Genomic DNA, 18,969 nt, shown 5'->3' on the forward strand with positions numbered 1-18,969 from the left:
GCCATTCACACACCCACTTCCGTAGGCCAGGAGTTTGGGAGGGCTCATTGGTGAAGGCTCTACAGAAGAAATGGATGGGGGAAGAGGGGAAGTGAGACAAGAGAAGCAGGCCCTATGTGGAAGGGGCAGGGTGGAGGTAGGGTTACCAACCCTCCAGGATTGTCCTGGAGTCTCCAGGAATTCAAGATTAATTTTAAAATGAAAGACTGTCATGTGATGAAACCTCCAGGAATTGGTCCAACCAACAGTGGCAACCCTGGGTGGAGGAAAGGGTGGGGGAAGGAGCGGGGTCAGAGCTGCTGGGGGGTGGGAGGGTGGAGGCCCTGGGGGTGGTTCCCAAACCATACTGAGCCAGCAGGGCCACTGCCCTGGGAGCTGGGGGGTGGGCAGAGGCTGCTGTGGGTGAGGGTGGGGTCTCTTAGCCCCCTCCCCAAACACCCCCCCACTTTGGGGGCAGTGGGGGCGGGGAGAGGGCGGGACCTGTAGTCCGGAAGTGACCGCTGAGGCGGGAAGTGGTGCGGGGAAAAGAACTACAACTCCCACAATGCCGCGCGGGGCGGCGTCCATAGCAACGGGCGAGCGGGACAGCGCGGGCGGGCGCCATGGGGCAGGATTACTACGCGGTGCTGGAGCTCAACCGCAGCGCCAAGGACGCCGACATCAAACAAGCGTGAGCGGGGGTGGGGGGCGCGCCCGCCGGGTCCTGGGTGCCCCGAACAGCCGTGCCCTGCCCAGGGGGCACCTCCGCCAGGGGCCCGTCGGTGTCAGGGGCGTGTGAGTGTGCACCTCCCTCATAGTGCCCATCTGTGTCAGGGGCGTGTGAGTGTGCACCTCCATCATGGTGCCCATCAGTGTCAGGGGCGTGTGAGTGTGCACCTCCCTCATGGTGCCCATCTGTGTCAGGGGCGTGTGAGTGTGCACCTCCCTCATGGTGCCCATCTGTGTCAGGGGCGTGTGAGTGTGCACCTCCCTCATAGTGCCCATCTGTGTCAGGGGCGTGTGAGTGTGCACCTCCATCATGGTGCCCATCAGTGTCAGGGGCGTGTGAGTGTGCACCTCCCTCATGGTGCCCATCTGTGTCAGGGGCGTGTGAGTGTGCACCTCCCTCATGGTGCCCATCTGTGTCAGGGGCGTGTGAGTGTGCACCTCCCTCATGGTGCCCATCTGTGTCAGGGGCGTGTGAGTGTGCACCTCCCTCATGGTGCCCATCTGTGTCAGGGGCGTGTGAGTGTGCACCTCCATCATGGTGCCCATCTGTGTCAGGGGCGTGTGAGTGTGCACCTCCATCATGGTGCCCATCTGTGTCAGGGGCGTGTGAGTGTGCACCTCCATCATGGTGCCCATCAGTGTCAGGGGCGTGTGAGTGTGCACCTCCATCATGGTGCCCATCAGTGTCAGGGGCGTGTGAGTGTGCACCTCCATCATGGTGCCCATCTGTGTCAGGGGTGTGTGAGTGTGCACCTCCATCATGGTGCCCATCTGTGTCAGGGGTGTGTGAGTGTGCACCTCCATCATGGTGCCCATCTGTGTCAGGGGTGTGTGAGTGTGCACCTCCATCATGGTGCCCATCTGTGTCAGGCACGTGAGTGTGCACCTCCGCCCTGAGCCCATCAGTGTCAGGGGTGTGTGAGTGCGCACCTCTGCTATAGATGGTACCCATCCTGTGTCAAGGGCACACCAAGGTGCACATCTGCTAATGGTGCACATGAGTGTGCACATCAACCTCATGTGCACGTGTGTCCATCTGTCTGGTGTCTCTATGCTCCATGTGTAGGTATTTCTGTACCACACCTCCATGCTGCATGGACACACACTTACTGTGCCATTATACAAGCAGATGTTTGGGTGTGTGTACAGACATGCAGGCACCTCGTGAGTTGGGGCTAATACTGCTGCACACTGCTCTGAAGGCGCTAGGTGGTAGTGTGTATCCCCCCTCTGTGTGTGTGCACAGCTATATTGTCTGAAGTGTCCTGGTGCAGCAATGCACTGCTGTGAAGACTAGGAGCTTTGGGGAAAAGAAGTAATCCCCTTGCTTTGTGCGCACAGCTGTATAGCTGCATTGTGTTCACCTGCTGCTGTGATGGCAAGAGGAAGGGGCTGAGTCCCTCAGTTCGTGTGCATCTCTCTATTGGGTCCAGCGACTCTGTGTATTGTTGGGAAGGGCTTCACAGATTCCAAGGCCAGAAGCGACCATTGTGATCATCTAGTCTGACCTCCCGCGAAACAGGCCATGCGACTTCCCGGAATTAATTCCTGGTTTTTAGAGCATACTGGGCTCAGAGCATCTGCATGCAGACATTGATCTCGGAGAGGCACACCCCAAAACACACAACACATCATCCATTGCTATTTGCAAGTGCAAATATCTGTGATGGCCTGAGGTGCTGGATCTGGGTGATATCTCTAACTGTGGGGCAACTCAAGAGAGGGCAGGAAATGGATCTGTCATTGGCTGATGTCTCTCACCTTGAAAAGCCCAATCCTGCAAGGATTTGGACCCAGATCTTCAATGGGATTTAGAAACCAGTGGGAATTAGATGCCTAAATACCTTTTAGGCTCCGTGCCTTGACAGTACTGACATACCATCCACTCCCTCTGAATGTTCAGCACTTTGTAGGATCAGGCCACAAAGCAATGCAGAGAGTTGCGTTTAGGTGCTACTGATTTCCCCAGCCGCAGCAGGGTAGACACCGAACCTTGGAGCCAGACCTTGCAATATGCAAGAGAGGAACTCAGTTTGAAAACACTAATGTAAGGCTTTACCTTCAAAGAAGGTTAGGATTGGGCCCTAATTGCATACTTCCATTCTGCTGGTGGTTTGGGATCTTAAACATTTGAAAAATGCACTTAGGTGAAAAGCGCTTTAGATGGCATGTCAGAACGGGATCTAACTGCACCCACCATGGGGCTGGACCTCCCTGGCTTCTCTTTTGCAGCTACCGGAAACTAGCCTTGAAGAGCCATCCTTTAAAAAATAAAGAACCTTGGGCACCGGATAAATTCAGGCAGCTCGCAGAAGCCTACGAAGTGTTAAGTGATCGTAAGTAGGAACACGTTTCTCTTCCCACAGATAAATGTGCAGTTCAGGGATAAGGCCTGGAAAGTTATATCCAAGTACAGAGTGTACTTTCTGCAGGGGGATTTCATTAGGCACATCATATGGTCTGCTTTGCTGCCATGCTGGTTAGCTGGTGTATCCTCTGTCTGGTTATTAACGTCAGTTACTTAATTGTTTATGTATTGCATGCAGCACTGATCCCTGCTCCTGCAGTCTGATCCAGGCTGGAGAACGTCTGTGTGTGTTTGGAGCCCCATTGACAATGCTAGCATGGGTGTAAGGGCCCACCTGTGCCAGTCAGATTTCAGGAGCAGGGACCACTGCAAAGCTGTGGCCAAGAGAACTAGCATGAGCCTTGGATGTATACGCAGGGGAATATTAAATAGAAGTAGGGAGGTTATATTACCTCTGTTTACAGCATCGGTGAGACCATTACTGGAAAACTGCCTCCAATTCTGGTGTCCACACTTCAAAAAGGATGTTGAAAAATTGGAGAGGGTGCAGAAAAGAACTATAAGAACAATTCACGGTCTGAAAAATCTGCCTTACAGTGAGAGTAAATACATTTTAATCTGTTTAGATTTATCAAAGAGAAGGTTAAGAGGTGACTTGATCATGGTCTATAATAGTGTCTCTTAACCATCCCAGACTACTGTACCCCTCTCAGGAGTCTGATTTGTCTTGTGTACCCCAAGTTTCACCTCACTTAACAACTACTTGCTTAGTACAGTACTCAAAGTCAGACATAAAAATACAGAAGTGTCAGTGCACTATTACTGAAAAGTTGCTGACTTTCTCATTTTTACCATATAATTATAAAATAAACCAATTGGAATATAACTATTGTACTTACAGTTCAGTGTATAGTATATAGAGCAAGTCAATGTCTGCATGAAATTTTAGTTTGTACTGACTTCGCTAGTGCTTTTTATGCAGCCTGTGATAAAACTAGGCAAACATGTAAATGAGTTGATGTACCCCCTGGAAGACATCTGCGTACCCCCAGGGTTCGTGTACCCCTGGTTGAGAACCACTGATCTATAAGTACATACATGTGAAGAAAATATTTCTCTTTAATATAGCATAGATTCATAGATTATAAAAACCAGAGGGGACCACTGTGATCATCTAGTCGGCCTCTCTGTATAACACAAGTCCTTGGACTCCTTTGAATTAATTCCTGTTTGAACTGGACATATGTTTCAGAACAACACCCAATCTTGATTTTAAAATTTACAATGAAGGAGAATCCACCACAATGCACAGGCACAAGGAAATCTAATGGCTGAAAGTTGTAGTGCTCTTTCTCTCTGCTTCTGTTGGCAGATCGCACCTGTAGACATCTAAATCTGACTTTCCATACCCTGCCCCCTTTCTTCTTTGTGGCTTGCTGTATGTTTGTAATCTCTCTGGGGTCTCTCAAGAGTGTAAGGACTGGAGATAGAGAAGATCGTAGTCTTTGTAGGAATATAGGCCCACATCAGGCCTAAGCAAACTATGGTGTTAACTTGAGTTTGAATTTTAGCATGAGTGATAGGCCCGAAGCATGTAGAAGGATGAGTCGAAGAGAAACAAAAGTTGTTTATGTTAAACTTGTGGTGACACTTAAATATCAGTGTCATCTTGTGTAAAGTTTGGGTTGAGGTCACAGAAATAAAGAAAACTTGGATAATTGGGTACCAGGTGCTGTATATAATTGGTTTGTTTAATTTATTATTTAAAAAATGTGTAGTTTAGTAGTCAGAAAGAAATATGGCCAAATGAGATAAGAAGAAAACCTTGAAGAAAGAGGCCCAGTCATTAATCTTGTCTTGACTGGGGCAAAAGACATTGTTCAGCCCTAACTGCTTTATCTGTCCTTAGCTCAGGTCCAACACTACCTGTTTGTTACAGTGTATAAAAAAGCAAAGTTTTCTAGGGGTTCTTTGTCAGAGCTTTTCCTAACCCCTCTGGAGTCACGCTATGATGGCAAGGTACCTCCCAGGTACCTGATCTTGTTGTGAGCATTTTGACCAGTGCTTGTAACTATGTTGGCATTGGGATATAGAATATAGGCATGTATATGCTTATGTTTGTATTTTGGATGTAACTAACACCAAGCGGCCTTTGGGACTAATAAAGGAATCCTTGTGTGGAAACTGAGTCGTGGGAAACCTTAATGAGCTTATTAGGAAAATGATTTGTAACCATCTTCTCTGTGGTTTCCATTCTGTGTATTGGATGACTGGCTGGGTAGGGACAGGAAGGCATCAGCCGCCTTCCCCTGGATCACTCAATGTATCACCTTCCCCAGCTGGAAGGATGCGCCTTTGAGATTGCTTCTAAGTATGAGACTCCTATAGGTAGTTGCTACTACACTGATGCAATAGCATCCTTTCTGCTACTTCAGCCTTTCTGCCGGCAAGGAGACTGCTTACTGACAGGTTTGGGTGACAGGTCCCAGGATCAAGCAAAGACCCGGGTCTAGAACTATATACTTTCATCTGACACACAAATGATCAAAGCATATGCACATCTACTGATGCCTCTTTCTTCCTTAGCTGTGAAGAGGGGCATCTATGATAAATTTGGAGAAGAGGGTCTCAAAGGAGGGATCCCCCTGGAATTTGGGAGTGAAAACCCCTGGTCTGTTGGCTATGTGTTTCACGGCAATGCTGAAAAAGTCTTCAAGGAGTTCTTTGGAGGTGATAATCCCTTTGCTGGTAGGTATAATTCCTTCCTGTGATGCTTCATGTTGTGTTTTTATGGTGATTGCCCCAAGCATAGTCTCTTCAACAGAACCAGCCCTGTGGTTGGCAGGAAGTAGGTTAAAGTTTTGTACAGTCATCTGGAAACCAGACCCTGCCTCTGTGCCTTTGCCACCATCAGCCCTCAGAACCCCAATTTGAGTATTGTTTCTCCTGCAATTGGCCTTGGTTTATGTGACCTGTCACCCCACCCCGTGTCTCCATGGGAGCGTTGCTGGGCAGTGCTTTAAACCACACACATGGGACAGAACAGTCACTCCAGGCTGGGCTTGTAGCGTCTTCCCCTGAGCCCGTCACTTTCTCCTCTTGAAAACCCCCTGGCTCAAATAATGGCAACTGCACCAGAACCTGGAGATCCAAAGAGCAGGCAGCCTCCACTGAGATTTTAATGCCATGCTGCAGTCAGCCACTAGGTGGTGCTGAAGAGTGCTACAAGCTGCCTCATCTATTTCTCCAGAGACTGGGACCATCAGCACTGAGACATTCCTAGCACCAGTTTACTCTGGACCCGTGTCCCTGGATATGTGGGGCACGTTGTGCTCTGAGTGGAGCTCAGGACACTCACGAGATCTGATTGAAAGGTTTCTTCCCAATCTGGCCTCTTGGTGAAGTTTTCAAACTAATGAAAGGCTTAATATTGTAAACTGCAGGAGTGAATTTACACTCTGTTTGGGGAGATCACAGGATCAGGTCCCAAAGAACTTACAACTGCCATGTTGGAAACAAGAAGGATGGTCTTAGGGGCATGGCACATGTTTGGCAATCAGGCGACCTAGGTTCTATCCCCTAGTCTGCCACTGACTCACTTGGCAGCCTTGGACAAGTTACTTAACTTCTTTATGGCTCAGTTTCTCTGTCTGTAAAATGGGGTTAATAATTATTAGTGTGCCACCTCATAGCAGGGTTGGGGGACTTACTTCATAAATGTCTTTGGTCCTCGGATGGAAGGCACTAGAGGAGAGCAAAGTCCAATTATTGATTTTACAGCGTAGGGGGTAGAATAGAAACGTCTAATGTTTATGTTTGGTTAAAAAAAGGGTGGGGGGGTTAGCAAACTCCCTCAAACAAAGGTAGTGACAACAACTTCAGGGATTCCCGGAGGAAAGCAGGAATTCCCTTAGCATGGTAATAAACATGTAATAAATAAATAATAATTCATGCTCTTCATGGTCAGAACATTTTGCAAACATTCACAAAGTTATCCCAGCTGGTAGAGTGGTGAGATCACCCCCATTTTACAAATGGGGAAACTGAGGCACAGGGAGGCCGTTTTGGAAATTGCCAAATTGCCATCAGTGTCTTGGAATGCCTCACTTGCTGGGTGGCTGATGTGAGCCACCTTGATCCTGATTTTGAGAGGCACCGAGCACCCTCAACAGCAGTTGAAATCAGCAAGAACTGGGCAGGGGGAAGGTTTGTGAGTGCCATGTTCAGCCCTGCATGTCATTGAAAAACTGAGACACTTCTGACCTAAGGTTCTTGCCAAGGACAGAGAGGGGAGTTAGTTTCAGAGCTGGGACTAGAACTCAGGAATGCCTGGCTCCCAGACCTATGCTCAGGCCACTAGCTCATGCCACTCTCAGCTGATGGTGTGATTGCATCTAACCTTTTTCTGGGTCATTGAACATAAGAAAGGCCATACTGAGTCAGACCAGTGGTCCATTTAGCCCAGTAACCTGTTGTCCGACAGTGGCGAATGCCAGAGCTTCCAAGGGAATGAACTGAACAGGGCAATCATCAAGTGACCCATTCCCTGTCATCCAGTCCCAGCCTCTGGCAGTCAGAGGCTTAGGGATACCCAGAGCATGGGGTTGCATCTGTGACCATCTTGACTAATAGACACTGATGGACTTATCCTCCAATAACTTCTCTAATTCTTTTTTGAACCCAGTTATAGTTTTGGCCTTCACGACATCCCCTGGCAAAGAGTTCTATAGGTTGACTGTGCGTTGTGTGAAGAAGTACTTCCTTTTGTTTGTTTTAAACCTGCTGCCTATTAATTTCATTGGGTGACCCTTGGTTCTGGTGTTATGTGCAGGGGTAAATATCACTTCCTTATTTACTTTCTCCACACCCGTCATGATTTTATAGACCTCTATCATATCCCCCTTTAATCATCTCTTTTCCAAGCTGATCAGTGCCAGCCTGTTTAATCTGTCCTCATATAAAAGCTGTTCCATCCCCCTAATCATTTCTGTTGCCCTTCTCTGTCCCTTTTCCTTTTCTAATACATCTTTTTTGAGATGGGGCCACCAGAACTGCACACAGAATTCAAGATGCAGGCGCACCATGGATTTATATAGCGGCTTTACGATATTTACTGTTTTATTATCTATCCCTTTCCTAATTGGTCCTAATATTCTGTTCGTTCTTTTGCTGCTGCACATGGAGCGGATGTTTTCAGAGAGCTATGCCCGATGACCCCCAGCTCTCTCTCTTGGGTGGTAGCAGCTAATTTAGACGCCACCATTTTATATGCACAGCTGGGATTCTGTTTTTCATTATGCACAGAGTTCTTTGCCCCAGATGGGTCTGAGGTGAACACGGCATTCGGGGGGCTGCGGGGAAAAGGGGTGGCGAAGCAGGACCCGCCAATTGAGCGAGATCTCTACCTGTCACTGGAGGACCTGTTCTACGGATGCACCAAGAAAATTAAGATTTCTCGCAGGGTAAGGAAAGATGGGGCCTGGATGAGAAGTGGCGAGAGGTGAGCCCGAATCGGTGGCGTTAGGAGCGGGACGGCCGTCCGAAGGGAGCCTGTCATGGAAGAGCTGTTCTTTCCCATTGGGCTGGGTTGTATGTTTCACTCACAGGGCATTGGAAGTTTCACTGAAATCCGTGGATGTGACTGATCACTATATTCTGTGATAGCATCTCCCGAGTCCCAGCCGATGGGGAATGGACAGGTGGCGAGTAGCCTGCTCCAGGGAGTGGGACAGGGCAGTTGAGAAGAGCAGGGTGGGGTGAAAGCGCATGGCCCCAACCCCACTCCGTCTCCACGGCAAAGGTGCTCCTGCGGCTGTGCAGAGAGCAGCCAGGGATCCATCCATCCCTGCTCCGGCAGCGGCCTCTCTTTCATAGCCAGCCACAGCAGCAGCTCACGGGTGCTGTACAGAGCAACCAGGTCAGGCAGGACTCTGCCAGCCAAAGTTTCCGTGCTCTCTCTGGTGCCGTGGGACCCCGCCCTGCTGCCGGAGCACAGGAGGCCCCTTAGACAGCACTGAGCAGGGGGCAGGAAAAGCTCGGGCTTCCGTAGCATTAACATCACAGGTTTGGGTCTCTTTGCCTGCCTTGATCTTAGCTATGTGGCCTCTGCCATCAGCAGGGCTCTGACGCCCCGGGTGGGTTGTGCTGGCACTCAGACATGAACAAAAAACAGTCCCCAAACAGTAAGCCACATATATAGGTCCAGTGACCCCATTGCTACCCCACTAAAGTCAGAGGGAAATTAAATGCAAATGTTAACCTCCCTGGCAGACTCCAGTGAGGTAGCACAGGGGTAACTGGGAGCTGCATTCGTCTCCACGCGGCCTGATTTTCCATCCCATTGTTCCCTCTGTGTGTTTTGCCCCTTCCCCCCACCCTTTGTCTGTCATCGGGCCCAATCTTGGTTGGTCCCTCGGCACTACTGAAATAACCATGATCCCCAGAGCTGCCTGGGGACAGCAGCTCTGCAATTCAAGCCAGAACTGGTTTTGTTTCCTAAAGACAGTTGCCCACAAGGCTGGTGCAGTATCACTGGCATCCTAGCCAATCAAAGGCCCAGCTCTCCTAGATACAGACCAAACCCGACTGCCCCACTCAACTGTTTCAAACCCCAGGTGATGAATGAAGACGGTCACACGTCCACCATCAGAGATAAGATCTTAACGATCGACGTGCAGCCCGGGTGGAAGCAGGGCACCAGGATTACCTTTCAGAAAGAAGGCGACCAGGTAAGTTATCGAGAGACCGTCGCATGGCAAGATTTCACCAGTTCTGACAGGCTCATTCATTGTTTGCTGTAATGGGACCTTGTGTTTCTGTTGCACCTTCCAGCTGAAGATCTCAAAGTGCTTGATGCACACTAATCAACAAGCCACACAAAACATGCCTGAGTAATTATGCATATTGTGAGATGAGGCACAGAGCGGCTAAGGGGGAGATTTTCTACATTGCCTAAGGGATTTAGGAGCACAAGTCTTAGCTCTGACACGGACTCCTGCCATGGCCTTGAGCAAATCACATAACTTCCCTGCCTCAGTTTCCCTGTCTGATAACTCTCCACTTCCTCTGCAGGGCATTGTGAGGATTAACTAGTTCAGGGGTGGGCAAACTGTGGGCCGGATCCGGCCCTTCAGGGCTTTGGATCCGGCCCATGGGATTGCCCCCTGTGACCCCACTGGCCCCGCACCACTCTCAGCAGCGGCCGTCCCTGCGGCCCCCGGGCCCTTGCCTCCAGGCACCACCCGCCACAGCTCCCATTGGCCGGGAACGGGGAACCGTGGACAATGGGTGCTTCGGGGAGGTACCTGGAGGCGTGGCAAGACAGCGCACACAGAGCCCGCTGACCCCCTCCCCCAGGGGCCGCAGCGCTTCCTGGAGCGGCATGGGGCAGGGGACAGGGCAGGCATCTAGGGAGCCTTCGCTGGCCCCGGTGCGTGCCGCTTCCACCCCGGAGCCCGAACCCCTCCTGCCCCCTGCCTGCACTGCGCACCCCTCCTGTACCCCAAGTCCCTGCCCTGAGCCCCCTTGTACACCCTGCACTCCAACCCCCTGCCCTGAGCCCCCTGCTGCACCCTTCATCGCTATGCATCCCAACCCCCTGCCCTGAGCCCCCTGCCGCACCCCTCCAGCACCCCAACCCCCTGCCCTCAGCCCCCACATACACCCTGCATCCGTCCTCTGACCCAATTCCTTGTCCTGAGCCCCTTCCTGCACACTGCACCCCCTCCCGCACCCCCCACTCTCTCCCACACCCCAACCCCCTGCCCTGGCCCTGCATACAATTTCCCCACCCAGATGTGGCCTTCGGCCCAAAAAGTTTGCCCACCCCTGAACTAGTTAATGTTTGTAGAGTGCTTTGAAGATGGGGGCCTGATTCTCCACTGAGATCCAGGCTGGGGCTCTGCTCAGGCAGTGCCGAGGGCCCAGAATCCAATCGTACGTAGCCAGCCAGGCATTCCCCTGGCAGTGGAGAATCATAGAACTAAAACCGCTGGCAAAAAGCTGACGGAGGTATCCCCTGCCCCCGGCACAAGAGAAAGGGGAGCCATTCCAGTGGGACAGATTAGAGCAGTCTCTTGGCTGCTGTCACTCCCACTGGGGTTGGGGCTGGCGCAGACCAGCCCTCAGGATCAGAGAGCCGTAACTGAGAATCAGGCCCCAGATATGCAGAACGTTAATACTGTTGGGTGAAATTCACCCTGTGCACAGGGCGAGCACGAGGCCGAGGCATCGCTTTACACCCTATTTGAGGGCTTAAGTGGGACTTAGCTGGCACATGTGACTTGTGCTGGCCCTCTGCACAGGGGTGAATTTCACACCCCAGGGAGAGCACGCAGCAGTGGTCAGTACCGAAGTTACACCCGAAAAGCTACATTAAAAGAACATTTTTAAGGTTGCAAAATCAAGCTGTTAGCCAAGATGGTCAGGGATGCAATCCCATGCCCTGAGTGTCCCTAGCCTCTGTTGGCCAGAAGCTGGGAATGGGCAACAGGGAATGGATCACTTGGTGATTATCTGTTTTGTTCATTCCCTTTGGGGCACCTGGCATTGGCCACTGTCAGTAGACAGGATACTGGGCTAGATGGACCATTGGTCTGACCCACTATGGCTGTTCTTATGTTAAACACTCAGTAGCTCGGCAATTCCAGCGTTAAGGTTGCCTGTGCAAGAATATTCTTTCGGTGGCTCAAGTAATTGGCTTTTTGCTATATTTGTGATCCCTCATGTAACTAGTACAGGGGAAGTGACCGGTTCTCCTGTAGCTGAAGCGGTTGTCTTACTTTATGATATTTAGAAATATTTTAAAGAGTCCTGCAATAAGGGAAAACAAAAGGGTTCTTGTCTCACTTTGCTTCTTTGGGATGCACAGTGGAGGTTTGGGAGGGTTTTTTTTTAGGGCTGTCAGTTAATCACAGTTAACTCACGCGATTAACTCAAAAATATCATTGTGATTAAAACAATTAATTGTGATTAATCGCACTATTAAACAACAGAATACCAATTGAAATTTATTAAATATTTTGGATGTTTTTCTACATTTTCAAATATATGAATTTCAGTTACAACACAGAATACAAAGTGCACAGTGCTCACTTTATATTATTTTTATTACAAATATTTGCACTGTAAAAATGATAAACAAAAGAAATAGTGTTTTTCAATTCACCTCATTCAAGTACTGTAGGGTGATCTCTTTATCGTGAAAGTGCAAGTTACAAATGTAGAATTTTTTTGTTACATAACTGCACTCAAAAACAAAACAATGTAAAACTTTAGTGCCTACAAGTCCACTCAGTCCTACTTCTTGTTCAGCCATTTGCTCAGACAAACAAATGGTATTCTATTATTGTTTAACACCGAGATTATTCGTGAGTAATTTTTTTAATTGCTTGACAGACCTAGTTTTTTTTCTATTTGTTTTTACCGCAAGAATCCCAGGAATGTAAAATCTGTTCTAGCAAGAGGACTCGCTGAAGGGCTCAGTGGGGACTTTCTTAACCTTTAATGGAGGGGGGAGTATTAGTCATAGAGCTTACGGCAGGCAGGGACCACCAGATCATCTAGTCTGACCTCCTACATCGCACAGGCCACCAATATCCCCCAATACCCACACGCTAACCCAACAACTGAAATGAGACCCAAGTATTCCAGCCCACTGGACTAAACTATGATGTGCCACAGGCAGAGAAGAGGAGGGACCGAGGTGCACCAAAGCCCAAGGCTCCTGCAATCGCAGGGAATTGATTAAATGAAATAATCCCAGGAAGTGACCCGCATACCACACTGCAGAGGAAGTTGAAAACCCCCCAAGGTCATTGCCAATCTGACCTGGGGGGAAATTATTTCCCAATCCCACATATGCCAATCAGACCCTCAGCATGTGAGCAAGAACCAGCCAGCTGAGAACCTGGGGCTTTAACAAAGACCGCTTTTGTCCCAAATGTGTGTGAGATGTTTGGGTTTAAAAGGCATGAATAGAAACAAAGAAAAAGCATTTTAAACAATTTGATTAATATCCTTTCCCATTCTCAGTTGCTGAGGTTTCACTTCCTTGGAGTTGTGATGTCATGACCTTACTACTTCTATCTTCCAGGAAAAACAGCGTGCTAAGAACCTGAGCAGCCAGTGTAAAGGCAATCAGGGAAAACGTATTTTGTTTAAAAAAAAAAAAACACTTCCCAGGCCTTCTGGAGACATCAGAAAGAAGCAAAAAGAAAAAAAAGGCAAAGACCTGATTATCTTTCTCTGTAAACAGTGCCTGTCTCTGTTAGATACTGACTCGTTTTCTGGTTTATTTCTTGTACTTTAGGGCCCGAACATTATCCCAGCTGATATTATCTTCATTGTACGAGAGAAACTGCACCCAAGGTTTAAAAGGGAGGATGACAACCTGCTCTATGTAGCCACCATCCCCCTAGGGAAGGTAAGGATGTTGATGATTTCACTAGGAGGGTGGTGAAGCACTGGAACGGGTTACCTAGGGAGGTGGTGGAATCTCCTTCCTTAGAGGTTTTTAAGGTCAGGCTTGACAAAGCCCTGGCTGGGATGATTTAGTTGGGGATTGGTCCTGCTTTGAGCAGGGGGTTGGACGAGATGACCTCCTGAGGTCTCTTCCAACCCTGATATTCTATGATTAGGGCACTTGGGGTCTGATCCAACCTGCATGCAGGAAAAGGAAGAGATGCACATTGACTTCAGTGGAGTTGGATGGTGTCTTCTCCTTTCTTACCTTCCCAAGAGGCAGCGAGGTTTTGCAGAAGGACAACAAATTGCATTGGGGGTGAAAGGAATCAGCAGTTTATGATTGGACCAAACAGAGTCTGGGCCGGCCAGTCAGACTGCTGGGAGGCTGCTGTTATTTATCATCTTCATCCTCAATATTTATGGATTAGCTGTTCTTGAATTAGCTGACTTCATCATTGGTCATTCCGGTGAGAACAGAAGAGCCAGGGGCCTGATTTTAATGCATTTGAGGTATGGAATTTTGCATCTGTAGATACTACCATCATGCCTGCAAATGCACCTACTCATCCCTCTGTGCACACAGTTACTTAGTGTGTGTCTGTCTGTGCGCACGCACATACCCCGTCATGATAACTGCGCGTGCCAGTTAGATGTGCAATGAGGGTGACCAGATGTCCCGATATTTAGTTGTTTGTCCCGTGTCCCGATCAATGTACACTCGGGACGCCATTTGTCCCGATGTTTTGGCTCGGGGCTGGAGGAGTACACTGGTGAGCGCTCACCTGGGGTCCCAGCAGTGCTTATTTGGGCAGCTCCCAGGAAACGGCGGGCAGCAGGACCCTGCGGCCCCTAGGCACAGGGGCGGCCAGGGGGTTCTCTGTGTGCTGCACCTACCACAAGCGCTGGCTCCATTGCGGCCAATGGGAGCTGCGGGCGCAGCTGCGGGAGTGCAGAACCTCCCCCCCCCACCCCCGCTGCCCCTGACCCTGGGGCGCTGCATGCTATTCACGCCCCCAGCAAGTCCCGCCCCCACAGCTTCCAGCCAATGGCAGCTGGAGCTAGTGCTTGTGGCAGGCACAGCACGTGGAGTGGAGACCCCGCTGACCTTAGGAGCCAGAGGAACCTGCCAGGTGCTTCCCAGTGGGTGGGAACCATCCCCCAGGTAAGCGGCTCGCAGCAGGGCTGCTGGCGGGAGCTGGGGTCATGTGCTTGTGGCGGGGGCCGGGGCCACGCGCCCCCAACCCGCGGAGGGGCTGCAGCCGGAGCCAGGGCCCTGCGCCCCTGACCTGTGGCGGTGCTGCGCCCAGAGCTGGGCAGTGCACCCCCGACCCGCAGCTTCCTCAGGCTTTGTATCCCCCTTCCCCCATGGCTCCAGTGGGGTGGGGGGTGGGGTGAGCCTGTGGCTGCCCCGTCCCCCAATGTGTCCCGCTATTTTGTTCTTGTCATCTGGTCACCCTATGTGCAATCACACATCTCAACTGTATGAAAATCAGGTCCCAATAATTCAACATCTCCAGTATTTGTTATTTATTTAGTGCCCCAAAGTGTGCTAGGCTCTTTTCAAAACATAGACTTGGTCCTTGTTCTAAGACAGAAGTGGGCAAACTACAGCGGCCCGCGGGACCATCCTGCCTGGCCCTTGAGCTCCGGGCCAGGGAGGCTCACCCCCGGCCCCTCCCCTGCTGTCCCCTCTCCCCCGCAGCCTCAACTCGCTGCGCCGCCAGCGCTCCGGCCCGTCGCTCCTGCCGGGCAGCGCGGCGGTATGGCTGGCTCCCGCTGTGAGCTCCTGCTGCTCTGAGTGGCATGGTAAGGGGGCAGGGAACGGGGGGTTGGATAAGGGGCATGGGGTCCCGGGGGCAGTCAGGGGACAGGGGGCAGTTGGATGGGGTGGAGGTTCTGGGGGGGGCAGTTGGGATGGGGAAGCAGGGGGGGTTGGATGGGGCGGAGGTTCTGGAGGGGGCAGTCAGTGGAAAGGGATCAGGGGGCAGGGATAGGCGTGGGAGTCCCGGAGGGCCTGTCAGGGGGTGGGGGTGTGGATGGGGAGCAGGGGGGTTGGATAGGGGGTGAGGTCCCGGGGGGTGGTTAGGGGCGGGGGGTCCCGGGAAGGGGTGGTCAGGGGACAAGGAGCAGGGGGGTTGGATGGGTCCGGGGATTCTGAGGGGGGAAGTTAGGGGGTGGGAAGTGGGAAGGGGTGGATGGGGGCAGGGGCCAGGCTGTTTGGGGAGGCACAGCCTTTTCTACAGTTTTGCAACCCTGATGTGGCCCTCAGGCCAAAAAGTTTGCCTACCCCTGTCCTAAGAGCTGACAATCAAATTGATTCTCTATTTATGGCTAATGCCTTTTGCTTCTGAATTGGCACTGCCACACCAACCCGAAACAGGGCACCTCACCAGTTTTGCAATGTCATACATGGTAGGTGGAGGGAGAATTCCTTCCTGACCCCTTCCGTTGTCCATTCATACCCTGAAGCATGGTCTTAGGTGACCCTGATCTCCACTGACTGTACGATTACTGGTGGTGTATTGGTCATAATGTTACCCAGCTCTCCTAAAAATCCAGTTACAATGTCCTATGGATTGGTCAGTCTGCAACAAGCCAGAACAACAACACAAGGAGCAACTGTACTTCTACTGCACTGCCACGCAGTATCCAGTATGTATAAGGAAACAGGTCCTTACAGCTAAAATTCCACTGATGCTGTCAGGTGCTAGAGTTAGCTCAGACACTAACTATAATTTTTCCAAAAAGTTCCTTATGTAAAATCTCCACTGCTAGGTAGTTCTGAATGTGGTGTTCATTAATGACACAGGAGGCAATGTGGCCTAGCTTCTAGAACACTGGACCAGGACGCAGGCGCTTTGGGTTCTGTTCCCAGCCCTGCCACTGGTTTGTTGGGTGATCTTGAGCAAGTCACTTCACTTCTCTGTGCCTCGGTTTTCCATCTGTAAAATGGGGAGAATGACACTGCCCTTCTTTGTCAAGTGCTTTGAGAACTACAGCTGAAAAGCCCAGTGGAGGAGCTAGGGATTATTGTTAAGTCACAATGCTCTGTTCTTAAGGGCTCCACACTTGCTCTGGCCCCTGCACCCTTTGGGAAAAGCGTGTCCCTTCGTGCATTGCATTTCTCTTTGCTCACCAGGCCTCTGAAGGACAATGGCCTCACTACTCTCGTCTCCTTCCTCAGCAAAGGCGAGCGATTTCGAAATATCTTCAGCTTCTCTCCCCCTTGCTCTCAGGAATGGACTCAGGGGTACTTTGCCACTCTTCACACCAGACTCTCTGCTCTGGTCGATGTAGCTCAAGGGAGGGGGTGTGCAAAGGCAGGGTTAAGCCCCTCAGTTCTGGGTGGGTTGTGGCTCGATCTGATCCCCCCAGTGTAATGTAGATCAGCTTGGGGGCTGCACAAATAGCTGGAGGCCACCCAGGGTTACAGCCACACGCCCCTTTTCTCGTGGCAGAGGAGCCAGGCTGCTGGCTCTGCACGGTCTGAACTCAGAAGATCCCTCTCCACGGGTCTGAGCCTCTTGTGCCTGGAGGACTACTCAGGGTGTAAAGGCCCATCCGGAGTAGCCTTACCCAGGCTTCCATGGATCACAGATTATTTCCGCCTGTGCCTGTTATTTGGAATAACAGACTCACAGGACCGACGAACATCTTTGCTCATTGCCTCGCTCTGTCTTTTGCAGGCTTTGATTGGCTGTACAGTGGATGTGAGAACCCTAGATGACAGGCTGCTTAATATTCCCATCAATGACATAGTCCAGTAAGTGCCAGAGCAGAGATAGCCCCGTATGCAATCAGCGAGGCAAACTACCCTGCTCGCCCGGTGTCTGGAAAGGGTCTGCTCTCACAAGGGAAGACGAGCTGTTCACTAGTGATTTGGGAAGCTCAAAGGAAAGCACCTCGAGACCGTCCAAGGGCGGGGACTCAGTGCTCTCTGGGAATCAGGCCCCTTTAAGGGGTCTTCGATTGGGCACCCCAAATCACTAGTTGCTTTTGAAAGTCTTGGCCTGACTGTAAAAATGACCCCTTCGTAGTAAGCAGCTCTGCTCGTCCTGTGCCTGCAGAGCGACATCTAGTTACAGCACAACCACCACCAGGTTACTGTTTTTTACTCCTGCCAGCCCTGCGGCGCCCACACAGCTCCAGGATAGTGACCCGGTGCATTAACAGGACTGTTAGCTCAGTTCTGATTGCAGAGCTGAATTCTGCCCACACTGGTACCCAGACACCTCCCCTGCAGGCAGCTCGCTGCAGCCGCACAAACCCCTTGTCCTGGTGTCACTCAGGGCAGACTTTGGCTTTGGAGAACCGCTCTGCCCAATGGCAGTGCCTGAGCCAGAATGAACCCAGCTGGCCTTTCAAATCCCAGGGCAGCATCGGAGGAGAACAATAGGAGTCACTGAGACAAAGTGAAGAGAGAGCCCCAAAGCCCATTTTTAGCATCATGCTTCAGAGAACAGCACGTTAAAGAAATAGTTACATGTGTTTTTCCAAGCTACATCCATCCCCCCTAGCAGGCTTGTTAGGGCCAGCTCCTGCCCTCGCAGGGAGCCGCACTGGTGCACCCGGAGGCACAATTTGCTCCTTAATAAGATTATCCCTCCCCTGCGCTCCAGCCAGCACAGCCAGGCGTGTGTTCTTACTGCAGCCTTAGGGAGGTTACTCCCTGTACCCTCCTGCATAACGCTGGCCTTTGCTTTTCTAGCCCCAAGTACTTCAAAATCGTGCCGGGGGAAGGGATGCCTCTGCCCAGTGACCCCACCCAGAAAGGGGATCTCATCATGTATTTTGATATCCGCTTTCCCGAAAGGCTCACACCAGCCAAGAAGCAGCTCCTGCGACAAGCACTCCTGACTTAAGGATGCTGTGAGTTCAGCTCCATGGGACCCAGGGGAATAAAGCTTTCTAGCTATTCGTACAGATTGGGTCACTGGGTGTATGTTGTTGGTGTTATAAATGGCTCCCCCACTGCATGGCGTCTTTGAAACAGTCCCTTTAATGACTGCAGGGAAGGGCAACGAAAGCAGCAGCTCGGGTTATTGACAAAACTGAGCTCTGTACTGGTTAAAGTTCAGCAGTACTTTCTATACAGCAGGGAACACTGCTGTCCTGGCCCCATGAAACTCCTCCCTGCATTTCAAGTGGAGGCTGATGTTCTTCACTTTGTCCTAAACTGCAGGTTGTAGCTGCCCTCTTCCACCCCAGAGGTGGCTGCATTTCCATAGTGGCTGATGCAATGAGGAAAGCCTTTAGGGATGAAAGATGCTAGAAAAATGTAATTGATCAGCCTTGTGCAAAGTACAGTTGCATGTAGAGAAAGAAATGCCTTTCATTCCCCTGCTTGGGAACCCCACTGCCCATCCCTGTGCCTAATGCTGGCCTGAGCCCTGGAAATCCTCCCCACCACTGGCCTCCCTCTGTCCAGCACCAACCAATGGGTTGACTTCTCCTTGCTCAGTTTCCATTCTGTCCAGCCTCCCCACCTG

The 18,969-nt window shown here is 51.0% G+C and overlaps 1 protein-coding gene across 2 annotated transcripts; it reads left to right on the forward strand.

Moving 5' to 3' along the window:
- The first annotated feature begins 580 nt into the window (after positions 1–580).
- DNAJB13 (DnaJ heat shock protein family (Hsp40) member B13) lies at positions 581–18,403 on the forward strand. 2 transcript variants are annotated; one of them, XM_054017908.1, is made up of 8 exons: positions 581–670; positions 2,941–3,044; positions 5,603–5,764; positions 8,321–8,478; positions 9,631–9,744; positions 13,326–13,439; positions 17,167–17,243; positions 18,189–18,403. In XM_054017908.1, exons 1-8 carry the CDS (start codon positions 603–605, stop codon positions 18,340–18,342), a joined length of 951 nt encoding a protein of 316 aa, XP_053873883.1. In that variant the 5' UTR covers positions 581–602; the 3' UTR covers positions 18,343–18,403. The 2 variants fall into 2 exon arrangements, with proteins under 2 accessions (XP_053873883.1, XP_053873887.1); XM_054017912.1 differs by lacking the exon at positions 17,167–17,243.
- Positions 18,404–18,969: the final 566 nt, after the last annotated feature.

Source organism: Malaclemys terrapin, chromosome 1 (assembly GCF_027887155.1).
Source record: "Malaclemys terrapin pileata isolate rMalTer1 chromosome 1, rMalTer1.hap1, whole genome shotgun sequence".
Taxonomy (NCBI): Eukaryota; Metazoa; Chordata; order Testudines; family Emydidae; genus Malaclemys; species Malaclemys terrapin.